Raw genomic sequence first — 13,084 nt, 5'->3', positions numbered from 1 at the left:
ACATGCTTGTACAAGCTCTGAAGTGGATTTGCGGTAAGTTTTACACCTTGTCATATGAAGTCTATCACAAGCCGGTCTGTAGCTTTATTAATCATTACTTTGGGCACAAAATGACACCTTCAGCATAAAGCACAAATGGAAAAAATGTCCAAAACATAACTACACTGTAAAAAATGTCCAACACATAACTACACTGTAAAAAATGTTCATAATTTTAACAGTAAAATGTAAATGAATTTACAGTGAAAAACTGTAATTAGTTTTTCACTGTTACAGAGTAAGACCTTAAATTTAACAGTTAAAAACATATAAAAAATATGGTTTATTGCAGTAAAATTTATGATATACTGTATTTATAAAAAGGAAACTCTTAGAGGAGGTATTTGTTACTAATATCATGAAGCATCAGTTTATATTTTACTAAACCTTTGTTGATAGATTTTAAAAATCAGAAAAATATCTGCTTTGTAAAAAAATAAATAGTAAATTTAGTAAGTATGGTAGTGTAGTGGTTAGCACTGTCGCCTTCCACCTCTAGGGTCTGAGTTCCATTCCCGGCGAGGCTCGATTCCCGTCTCTGTGTGCATGGAGTTTGTATGTTCTCCCCGTGCTTGGTGGTGGTTTCCTCCAGGTATACTGCCCCCCCACCCCCCAGATAAAGTTGTATAGATGGTAGGAGTGAGTGAGTTCTGAGCAGTAAAAAAATGGAAATAAACCATTATTATTACAACATAAATCTTTAAATTAGACAGTTCTGAGCTGTTAAAAACATGGTTATGATCCGTATTTGTTACAATGTAAACCCTGGAATTTGACGGGAATAAACTGTTTTTATAACAACATAAACATGTTAATTAGACAGTTATAAATAAATAAACATTAGTGCTGTCAGAATGAATAATTAATCCAAGTGATTAATCAAAAAAAAAAAAAAAAAAAATATATATATATATATATATATATATATATATATATATATATATATATATATATTCATGGTCTTCCTGGCTACCAACCTCCTCGCTGGTGCTTGGTTGTGACATTTCGCTCGAATCTTGAGTCTCTATCACGGACATCTTCGTTTACTTATCACAACCTTATCAACCGAAAATGCTATTTTATTCTAACGTCCTTGCTGGAGTGTGTGACGTGACGTCATGTGCAGGTGCGATGGATCGCGTACCAACCAATAGGGTGTCGGAATGGTATGTTTATACTTCTCATCCAACCACAATCTAATTCGCTCAATCCGGTTGGCGCGATTTATCCGGATTTTTTTTTATGACAAGCTGAAATAAAATAGGAGTAACGAGGCTATTTTTAAAATGTAAGGAGTAGAAGGTACAGATAATTGCGTGAAAATGTAAGGAGTAGAGGTAAAAAGTCGGCTGAAAAATAATTACTCCAGTAAAGTATAGATACCCAAAATTTCTACTTAAGTAAGGTAACAAAGTATTTGTACTTCGTTACTTGACACCTCTGTAGACCACATACTAAGTACTGTATAACGACAGATACCAACTTACCTACCACAATAAAATAAAATAAAAAAAATTATGAGAATCAAGTAAGGTGGGAAAATGGAGGGGTGTGGTTAATAAAAAATAACATAAATACCAAGACTGAGCCGTGAGTCTACCACCAAGACATTTTAGGCCCTTCACTATTTAGCATGCCATGTGGATGCTTTTTCTCATCAGAAGTAATTAGTAAACAAACTGTAACATTCCTTCCCATCAGTCAGAGTATTGCTGCTGAAAGTGCAGAAAAATTATTTTCTGTTGATGATCTCAGTTCAGACCACACACTATACTAACCTAGTTAATTTTATTCTTAACGTATTTCTTTTATTAATATTTATTTTCTTATGTATAATCTTTTATTATTTTTTAAGGTCACTGGCAGTCGTGTAAGCATTTCACTGCATATCGTACTGTGTATGACTGTGTATGTGACATATAAAATTTGAATTTGCATTTCAATGTGCTACTCTCACACTCTTGACACCTCTGAGAGAAACTCACAGATGATGTGTTTGATTTATTGGGTTTACATTTGAATAAAAGCCTGATTTAGAATCTAATGTCTCTCTGGCAGGACCAAGGAGAAGGAGAAGGAAGCTGAGGACCACTGTGCTGCTCATCACGACTGCTCTCTGTTTGCTAGTTGTGTTGCGGACAGGCTTAGAGAACAAGAAACAACAAAAGACTACTGGCAAACCAGGTGGCAAATTTGAACCACAGGCGTTACCAGAGCAGTCCAGGAATTTGTCCCACAAATGTCAGAGAAATGTTTCTGTGTCTAACATCACTGGGTTTTCCACTTTGCCTGAAAACATTAAAACCTTCCTGTTTTACCGACACTGCCGGCATTTCCCGATGCTACTCAACGTTCCAAGTAAGTGTGGCAGTCCTCAGAACTCTGCACAGGTTTTCCTGCTGCTGGTCATTAAAAGTTCTCCACCCAACTATGACCGACGGGAGGTTCTGAGAAAAACGTGGGCTTCAGAAAGACTTCAGAGTGGCGTGTGGATCCGCACTGTGTTTATATCAGGCACCACAGGTAATGGTTTAGAGAAGGAAAGACTGAATAAACTTCTGGAACTGGAGAACCGTAAGTACCAGGACATCATTCAGTGGGACGTTCATGATTCTTTTTACAACCTCACACTGAAGCAGGTCTTATTCCTAGAGTGGATGGAGAGGTTTTGCCCTCATGTGCACTTCCTCCTCAATGGAGATGACGACATTTTTGCCAACACAGACAACATGGTGCAGTATCTCAAAGGGTTACATGATAATGATGGAAGCAAACACCTGTTCACCGGCCACTTGATGCAATATATGGAGCCAATTAGGGAACCAGCCAGCAAATACTACGTCCCAGTCCAGGTCCATGAATCAAACCATTATCCTCCATACTGCAGTGGGGGAGGCTTCCTCTTGTCACAATTCACTTCCAGAATCATCTACAACATGTCTCAATCCATCACACTGCTCCCCATCGATGATGTTTACATGGGAATATGTCTGAAAAAAGCTGGACTTAAACCTGTCTCGCATATTGGAGTGAAGACACTGGGCCTGGACATTCCCTCAAAAAAGCTGGACATGTACAATCCATGCTACTACCGTGAGGTTCTCCTGGTCCACAGGTTCCTCCCTCATCAGATATTTTTAATGTGGCATGAAATCTATCGGAGCGATTTGGTTTGTGAACGGAGAGGATTTAATGCCCAGCCTGAGCATTTAGTGCCATAATGATGCTGTGAGAAGTGTGAGAGACCTTAAGAAGAAGGAAGGTTTATAGGTTATAGGTTTACTTTAGACACCAATGAAAAAATGTAAAATAGTCAGAGGTGTCAAGTAACTAAGTACAAATACTTTGTTTCCTTACTTAAGTAGAAATTTTGGGTTTCTATACTTTACTGGAGTAATTATTTTTCAGCCATCTTTTTACTTCTACTCCTTACATTTTCACGCAATTATCTGTACTTTCTTCTCCTTATGTTTTAAAAATAGCCTTGTTACTCCTATTTTATTTTAGCTTGTCATTCAAAAAACAAACAAACACAAAAAAAAAACATCCGGATAAATCGCGCCATCCGGATGGAGCGAATTTGATTGTGGTTGGATGAGAAGTACACTGTAAAAAATGATTGTAAGCCTCTGTAAATGAAACAAACAAAAAAAGTGTATTTTTTACTAATAATAATTTTGTTTAATTGAAAACTTAAGAGTATTAAGTAAAATCTATATTGTAGCGTTTTACCGCCGAGAAGTATGTTGGAGAGACGAGTGAGCTTACTTGCTGCCCAATGCAATGGCTGGGAGAACTTTATTTTGTACATGCAGTCACACAAAAGCATAAGCAGCACATTCACACGAAGCCTATACCTTCAATTCAGCCTAAGTATGAACCGGAGCACATTCCACACGTCACACCCACACCACACACAAACAGCATGACCAAAGCTACTACCCCAAACACCTTTCCCCAACAGGGTGAACACACAGAAAGCCCCGCAAGGCATGCTGGTCGCCAGCCGCCGCCCCGCCTACGCCACAATATATTTACTTAATTTGGACTTGCAAATCTTAAACATTTAACAGTCAAGTAAATGTTACTTATGATTCTTTGACAAATCTAAACGAATTAATAGAATACTTATGTACCTTTAGAAAATCAAGTAGAATTGCAAGATGGCGCTGTTCCGAGCAGACATGCTGCGCTCTTAATCCTCAGACATCATCGAGATTTGCATGCAATACTTTAAGGAAAACTAATTTTCCTTATCATTTCATGTCAATATTTTTTAGGGACCAATATTAACGTTGTTTGAAAAATTGGTTATATGGTCAAAGCGAAACACCACTCCGAAGTGAGCATGGAGAAAAATGAAAATGTCGAGCCCTCACAATTATTCACCCCATATCCTGATGCAGTGCTGACCGACTGAACTAGTGACTCAGTTGATACTGTCTATATTGTTGTTATTTTTTAAGCCCCCATGTTAAGTTTTTTTTTCCTGACTTACCAAAATCCTTTTCTTCAAAAAATGTGGACTTTGATATAACTATGCGTGATTATATTTTATTTTTCTCACTATAAACATAAATAATATATCGTAAATGTATTTATTTTATTGTGAAAGTATTATATTCATAAATATAATTTTGTACTGTCGCCTTGGACCTCCAGGGTTCGGGTTTGATTTTTGGCTGGGTTCAATTCCCATCTGTATGCATGTTCTCCCTGTGCTTGGTGGGTTTCTTCTGGGTACTCCGGTTTCCTCCCACAGTCCAAAGACATTCAGATTAGGCTAATTCTAATAAATTGGCATTCCCAAATTGCCAATAGTATGTAAGTGTGTGTATGTGTGTGCCCTGCGATGGATTGGCACCCTGTCCAGGGTGTACCCTGCCTTGTGCCCTAAGTCTCCTGGGATAGGCTCCGGGCCCCCGCCACTCTGAATACAGGATAAAGCGGTATAGACGATGAGTGAAAGTGAATTCCCAAAATTACATAATTTTCTTTGTAGCTTTAACTACCCTTTTATGTTTTCTATATTGCGGAATATATTTCTTATGTGGATTCTGTCAGCTATATTATCTTTGCTACAGACCAGTTGGGAGTAAAAACAGAAAAGACAATTAGTTGTTTTCCTTAAGTCCTCACTATAGTTTATTAATTAAGCAAGCTTTTTAGTATAACCAAACTTTGTTTAGTATGTGGCTATGCAAAAAATGTAACTTTACTGCATCAAAAAGATCAGAACTGCTAAAACATTACAGACTGAAATACTGGCACAGCAAACGAAACCACTCAATTCTTTGTCCATACTCAAATTGTTCTTGTTGCTTCAGGACTTATAGTGCACTGTACTATTATTTTATTTATTTACCACTAATTTTCTAAAGTGCAATAACTTATACTAAACCTCCACTTATGTCAGTAGTTTTTCACTTAGCTGCGGGACTTACAGATAGATATTGTATGTATCAGAGTCTGTATATTGTATTGTGGTTGTTTTCTTTTTACAGATTTTAATTAGATTTATTCTATTTTATTTACTTTTATTTAATATTTTTTTTGTGTTTCTGTGTCTTTGTGTGTTATGGCAGTCATCACATAGGCAATTTCCTGCGGGATCAATAAAGTTTTCTAATTCTGATTCTAATTTGTCCAGAGATCACAGAGAGTCAGAGGATGCAGGGCAGGCCTTCTCTTTTAGGTGTCTTGTTTGTAACTCAGTAAGTCACCATTCAGAAAAACAATACTTTGAGCACCTTCGAGGTCATCTAAAAAAATATGAAACAGTGACCTGTGTTTTTAATAACTGTGACTTTATCACAAATATATATTCAACTTTTGCATGTCATAAAAGCAGGAGGCATACTCCCCACTCACTTGAGCACTTTAAACCATCTGTCTTTCAAAATTACACCTGTCAAACACCATGAGGATACTGATTTAAGTGTTGATGAAAGTGATTCATGTGAGCCGGTTGTTGAGGAAGAACACGATTTTGTCAAAATAGTCAACAATAAGTTAGGTTGCCTTTTTCTCAAATTAGAAAGTGTTTTTAATGTGTCTAATAGGTGCATTGATGAAATAGTAGATGGGTTGCAATTTATATCATCAGCTGCTTCAAGGCCAGTTATCAAACAGATAATTAAGACTACTTTGCAAAGGAATAGCTGCAATGCTGATGAATCTGTAGTTTCAGACTTGGTAGAAAATCTTACCTCCCTTAACCCGTTAAATGCAGCTCTTGGTGTACGTGCATGTTATTTACAAGTTCTGACGCGCATCTCTGTTTTTACACATGGTTACTCACGCCTCCAGACGTCCATTGATTTCTTTGTCTCTTGTTTTATTTTCAACATCAAAGTACAACGGTTGTTACAGTTTCTTGCATAAATCCACTGTAGTCACGACAAGTCGTTTGCTGTGTTCTGTAGCTTACGGTAGATTACGGTCAAAAGCTTGTGTTCTCCACACTTTCGTATCTTGGACAACAACTAACAACTAACGTGCGTGATAGACATGCAGCTACACAACTGTAAGATGATGTCACAGAACAACTTACGAGTATAATACTCTGCTTAACTAAAAAACTTAGTAGACTTAATGTATAATGTTTAACTAATAAACTTAATGTATAATGCTTAACTAATAAGATAAAGATAAACACAACAACAAATCACAAAAATGAAATATGGCCCTTACACTTGGGGTGGAGGGTCCTTTCAACACTTCATACAAAAGAGGTAGATTTTTTAAGGAGCAATTCTGTATTATTGAACCTGTAGAGTATATACTAGATGAAAAAAGCACATTCCAGAATGTTCCAATTTTGAAAACATTGCCACAGGTATTAGAAAAGAATGACAAAATGTTAAAGAATGTGTATAGTTCTAGGAGTACTTATGAAACCTTTTGTGATGGCTCACATTTGGCCACACACGGAGGAATTGGACACTACTAAATTAGGGAGAAATGTCAGTGGAGTCAAAAAAAATAGTAAAATATATGTATATTGTAGTGTTTTTACGCCGGAAAGGATGGTGGAGAGACGAGTGAGCTTATTTGCTGCCCAATGCAATGGCTGGGAGTACTTTATTAGGCACACAGCAGGTAAGGCATGAACAGCACCTTCACTCAGGAGCCTACATCCAATTCAGCCTTAGCAGGAATTGAAGCACATTTCACACTTCACACCCCGACACACACAAACAGGGCCGAAGCCACTCACCCAAACACCCTTCCCCATCATGGTGAGCACACCGACATTCCCGCAAGGCATGCTGGTCGTCAGCCGTCGCCCCGCCCACGCCACAATATTTAAACTAACAGAGTTTGCATATTAAATAATAGGTTCAATAATTTGATAAAAATGTTTTGAAAAATGGTTTTAATATTTTCAAATTTTGTATTAAAGGAGTATTTCAAAATATGCAGTTTGTTATTGAAAAATGTTTATTGGAAGTTTAAACTATTTTTTTAAAAAGAGCACTTGGCCATGGACTTGCTGAATTTACTTGAAAGACAGGATTTATTTGTAAAAGCAGTCTGTTAATATTTGGTCTAATACTTGCTCTAGTTAAGATTATGTCCAGTCTTTGTATAGACATGTAAGGTAAAAAGGCTTGAATATGCAAAAGTTTTGTAATCAAAAATGTCATTGCACTTTACTGCTGCTTGAGCTATTTAAATATTAGGCATATTAATGTTAATTCCTTTAAATGTTGTTGGTCTTTCGGCTGCTCCCGGCAAGGGGTCACCACAGCGGAATTTCCAGTCCGCACAACAACTTGGCACAGGTTTTACGCCGGATGCCCTTCCTGACGCAACCCTCGCATTTAATCCGGGCTTGGGACCAGCACTGCGTCCAGTGGCTGGGGGGTTTGGGCATCGAACCCGGGCCTTCCGCATGGCAGGCGAAACCCCACTGAGACACCAATAAATTAAAATAATTAACACTGACTGAATAAAACTAGTAAAATTTACTTAAAATAAAAAATAGTTTTACTTAATTATATCAATTAATTACATCAGATCAGTAAGTAAATACTACTTAATTTAAAGAGGCCCTGTTATATGTATTTATTTACTTTGTTAGTTTTACTCAATTTTTTAAAGTAAATTTTACTCATTTTCACAAGGGTAAAATTTACTTGAAAAACCTGAGTGCAAAAACTTGCAAAAGAAAAATTGAGTCAATTTTACTCAATTTTTTTTTACTGTATAAACATACCATTCCGCCACCCTATTGGTTGGTACGCGATCCATCGCACCTGCACATGATGTCACGTCACACACTCCAGCAAGGACGTTTGAATAAAATAGAATTTTCGGTTGATAAGGTTGTAATAAGTAGACGAAGATGTCCGTGATAGAGACTTAAAATTCGAGCGAAATGTCACAACCAAGCACCAGCGAGGAGGTTGGTAGCCAGGAAGACCATACACTTTTTTTTTTTTATTAATCACTTGGATTAATCATTCATTCTGACAGCACTAATGTTTATTGTAGACAACCATACAAGGGTAATTGTTACTAAGCCTGCCCTGGGTACACTAATTTTTTTCTTGTATGTTGCCCTCACAGATTCCTGCAGCTAAGCTTGGAGGTACATTTACATTACATTACAAAAAATACAACAAAAAAAACCACATTGTTCTTTTTTTGGGGGGGTGTTAGTGCAGTATATAGGCCCGTGGCACAGCCTAAGCTTTTATCCTTAATGCTTTTTTCCCCCTTACATTACTTTAACTTTTATACTTTAAGTAGTTTTAAACCAGTACTTTTACACTTTTACTTGTGTAAAAAGCTTGAGTTGATCCAAAAAAAGTCTTTTTAAACTCTAGTATCTATACTTCTACTCAAGTAATGAATGTGAATACTTTTGACACCACTGACAAAAGTGTTGCAAACCACAAAAGAAACTGCATCTTAAGAAAAGAACAGAAACTATTCTGATCTGACAACTGATGGTGTTGATGTCGGCATAAAATGAGTGCTGCTGATTGTGCATGAACATCTTTAAAAAGCAGAAACTCAGAAAAATATTACTTGTGCAACTATGTTTAATCTATATTTTGAGTGCAAAAGTGTGTGAATTCTGTATTAATGTTTCATTACTCTGTTCTGCTCTGACAAGAAACAGAGAATCAGAAATCAACTAGCACACTGCGCTCTCAGTTCAGCTAAATTTACTTTAATTACCTTATTTTATTAAATTAACACACTACAGGACCTTATTTTTAGAAATAACACACTACAGTTCCCTTTCAAAGGCTACCCTCAATGCTGCGTGAAAATGCTATGGGAATATCTTTTCGTGTTGCCGGTTGTGAAGCATGTGTGTATCAAACACTCCAAATTTTGGCTTATATAACCTTCGTAGGGTGACGTCATCTGATGAGATGCACCTGCAGATTATAAATAGGAGTGAGCGGGAAACATTCCTTAGATCTTTTGTTTTCATTGTGAGGGTGTGTCTGTCAGCAAGCATACTAAAAAACATTTTTAAAAAGCAGATAAAAGCATATAAAACTCACCAGCAATAATGGCGAAGTTTAGAGCTAGATGTCCCCCTCCTTGCGAAAATTTCCTTTCGGAGGGCGATCCACATACTTTCTGCTTTGAATGTTTGGGTGAGAAGCATGCTCTCCAAGGGCTTAATGTATCAAACACTCCAAGCGCGAGCATTGTGGTCTTCTTCCCATGAAGGTGCTTTGCGCGCGCCTCGCGTTCTTTAAGGGACCGTGAGCCACGCTGCACTGGGGATCACAAGCCGACCTGGCCGAGGCGCGAGAGACGGAGTCCCTCCTTTCTCTCGCCCTCTCCCCCGATCCCGAAGTCTCCCCTTCCACTTCACGAGCGCACTTCGGTGCTTCTCGTGGGTGTGTAGAAGAGACTTGCTCTCCTGCTTCTGTGGAAATGGAAGTAGCTACCTCAGAACACTCCTCTAAAGATGATAGAGAGTATGAGGAGTTGCTTGAAGTCATAACGCGTGCAATCGAACAACTGCACATTGATTGGCCACAGGTGCCCCAGATAAAAGAGATGCTCGCGGGCTATCCCTCTCCTGGGACATCATCCTCATTAAAGAAGCCAACACTTCCCTCCAAGCCGTGCAGAATTTCTTCTACCTTGGTAGGGAAGGCGTTCCATGCAGCAGGTCAGGCCGGCGCTTCCTTGCACACCATGGCGGTCTTCCAAGCGTATCAGGCTGATCTGCTGAAGGATTTGAGCACGAGCGGCACTGTGAATCAGGAAGCATTCACAGAATTACGCTGGGCTACTGATTTATCCCTTCACGCGACTAAACAGACAGCCCGTGCTATCAGCCGTTCTATGGCCTCCTTGGTGACCGCTGAAAGGCACCCATGGTTAAATCTGACAGGCATCAAGGATAAGGATCGAACATTCCTCCTTGATGCCCCTGTCTCACCTTCCGGCCTATTCGGCGACGGTGTTTATTCCGTCGTCACTAGGTTTCGAGAGGCTAGGCTGTATGAACAAGCTTTTGGGAAATTTCTCCCACGCCATGCTCAAGAGTCGAGGCTGTCGGCCACCCAGCCTCGACCAGATCTGACTCTCGCCAGACGAGAGGCGCAAAAGGATAGTGTTAACAGCTGGGCACCTCCCGTAAGGACTGGGGTACGGCTTGCCGCCCTTCACAGGCCGCCTCTAAAAGATCAGATCGCCGCACTGTCTTCTTTTTAAAGAAGAAGTCCTGAATGCTTAATTTCCCAATTTCCCAGCCTGGTAACGTTCTTTCCTATAAGAGCATGCCCTCCCGGGCACCCCCAGGGGGTCGGTGTTCAGTTTCCGCCGCCTTTGGTGTTTCGGACAACACCGGTCTCCAGCGACACGTTAGTCCTTCGGTCATATCCTGCTATATTCCAGGATGCCGAACCACTTACACTTCCCCTGTGCAGTCGAAGTACTAAAACTCGTACCCCTTTCGGAGAAGCTGAGTGCGTGGAAGCTACTGCCAGGCACATCTCCCTGGGTAAAGACTGTAGAGAAAGTAGTTTTAGTAGAGAAAGGCTACAGGATTCAGTTTGCACATCGCCCTCCACGTTTAAACGGCGTGGTCTACACTTCCGTGATACCGGAAAGGGCGCATCTCCTGAACTCCGAACTTTCTTCGTCCCCAAGAAAGACGGGGGGCTGCGTCCAATCCTGGATCTTCGCGGGTTGAACCGCTATCTCAAAAAGTACAGCTTCAAAATGTCAACTGTCAAAATTATTGTTTCACAAATCCAACCAAAGGATTGGTTTGTGACAATAGACTTGAAGGACGCATACTTTCACATAGAAATTTTGCCACAACACAGGAAGTTCCTGAGGTTCGCTTTCAGGGGGAAAAGCTTCCCAGTATCGGGTCCTTCCAATTGGTCTAGCTCTGTCACCTGCACATACACAAAATGTATGGATGCAGTCCTGGCTCCCTTGCTAATCCAGGGCAGCCGTATTCTCAATTACATAGAAGACTGGCTGATCCTGGCCCAGTCTCAGCAGCTAGCGCTTTGACATCGGGATGTCCTCCTAGCTCATCTCCATTCGCTGGGATTGAGACTCAACTCTACGAAAAGCGTTCTCTTTCCGGCTCAGAGGACAACATACTTGGGTGTCAGGTGGGATTCGATCACTATGCAGGCACAATTGTCTCCCGCTCGTGTCGAATCTGTGGGAGAAAATTCGTCCACCTGTTAATGTTGCTGTTAGTTTAAAATATCAATCAGTTAACAAATCATTAACAAAGTCTCCTTCCCTGTACCTTCACCTTGTTTGACCACAGCAAAATTATAATCCATTATAATTCAGTTTTTATCAATCAATTTTTCCATTAAAATTACATTTCTCTCATCTTGTACCATTATGTCATACACCTCGCTATCTGACTCCAGCTCATAACTCTTTCCCTTTATATTTGCACCTCGGTATTTGACTTCTTTCTGTGCTTATCTGACTCTTACTATGCTCGAAACTTCTCTCCATTATAATACATCTTCTTTAATAATTATTTTCTATTATCTTTACACTTTTCATATCTTTTTATAAAAATATAGGGGTGCCGCTTGTTTTCAAGGCTTTTTCCTTGTTTTTTCTTTTGTATGTTCTTCATTTTTCAAGAGACCAGCCATGGGTAAGCATCTCCTTTACACTATTTTACTTATTTGCCTTATTTTACCCTATTCAATGTTTTTATACATTTTATTCTATTTTATAGCCAACTGCGACTTCTCCATTGATGACTTCATCCCTTTGGATGATTCGGACAGCCAGGGCAGTTCAGATCGTGTTCCTTCTGAGGAATTTTATTTCTGTTGACGCTTTTACCCTGGTCCCTTATGTTTTGTATTTTACGTTGGGCTTTTATACTTTGTATTTTATATTATTACCATGTAGATATGCCTTTTTACTCTTTGTCTACTCTTATTAAAATATTTTATTCACAAGACTAGCTCTGTGTCTCTAATTTTTCCTATTTCTTATCTGCCCGTTCAGTTTGCCCACATGGCCATCTTCACACACACATACTGTCTCGCAGGGAGATTCCCCTGATTCTTTCAAGTTTAGTTTCAGTGTATGGTTTATTACATAGTTTCCCGTAAACCTCGTTAGCCCCTCTTTTTATCTGGTTTCTAGTGCCTTGTGCTTATCTGGTGTCTGTCACCTGATTATTTCTTCTGTCCTTGGGTTTTTGTTGGTTGTTCCAGGATTTTTCTATCCTCCCTGCTTTGCCCTTGTTTTTTCTATCTGTTGGTTCTTCCTGGTTTATTCTACAGTTCTCAAGAGACAGACCATGTATAAGCATCTCTTTATTTAGTAGATGCACATACTAGTTTATTTTTGTGTCTACTTTTATTAAACTCAGTATTCCTAAAACTAATCGTGTGTCTTTTGGATATTTGTCCATATTTTTACTTAGACATGTATACGCGTATCCAACACTTGTTTCAATCCTTCATTAGGCCAAGTCCGACACCTGGCACCTTATCTTGTCTTATCTGGGTCACTCTAACCATTACCTTACTGCTATGTTTTACAACCTGTCTGCTTT

General features: G+C 39.1%; 1 protein-coding gene across 1 annotated transcript; it reads left to right on the top strand.

The window, feature by feature from the left end:
• The first annotated feature begins 2 nt into the window (after positions 1-2).
• On the top strand, positions 3-3,260 carry LOC128511243 (N-acetyllactosaminide beta-1,3-N-acetylglucosaminyltransferase 3-like). The gene is made up of 2 exons (XM_053484019.1): positions 3-33; positions 2,077-3,260. The coding sequence occupies exons 1-2, from the start codon at positions 3-5 to the stop codon at positions 3,258-3,260; spliced, it is 1,215 nt and encodes a 404-aa protein (XP_053339994.1).
• The last annotated feature ends 9,824 nt before the right edge of the window (positions 3,261-13,084 follow it).

The sequence above is a fragment of the Clarias gariepinus genome, chromosome 2, assembly GCF_024256425.1.
Source record: "Clarias gariepinus isolate MV-2021 ecotype Netherlands chromosome 2, CGAR_prim_01v2, whole genome shotgun sequence".
NCBI lineage: Eukaryota > Metazoa > Chordata > Actinopteri > Siluriformes > Clariidae > Clarias > Clarias gariepinus.
The sequence above is the reverse complement of the archived record's forward strand: the minus strand, read 5'-3'. Positions and strand labels throughout refer to the sequence as shown.

Coding starts and splice junctions, on each gene's coding strand:
- LOC128511243 (XM_053484019.1), top strand. CDS start 3: ATGCTTGTACAAGCTCTGAAGTGGATTTGCG. Junction 34..2,076: donor AGCTCTGAAGTGGATTTGCG/GTAAGTTTTACA, acceptor AGCCTGATTTAG/AATCTAATGTCTCTCTGGCA.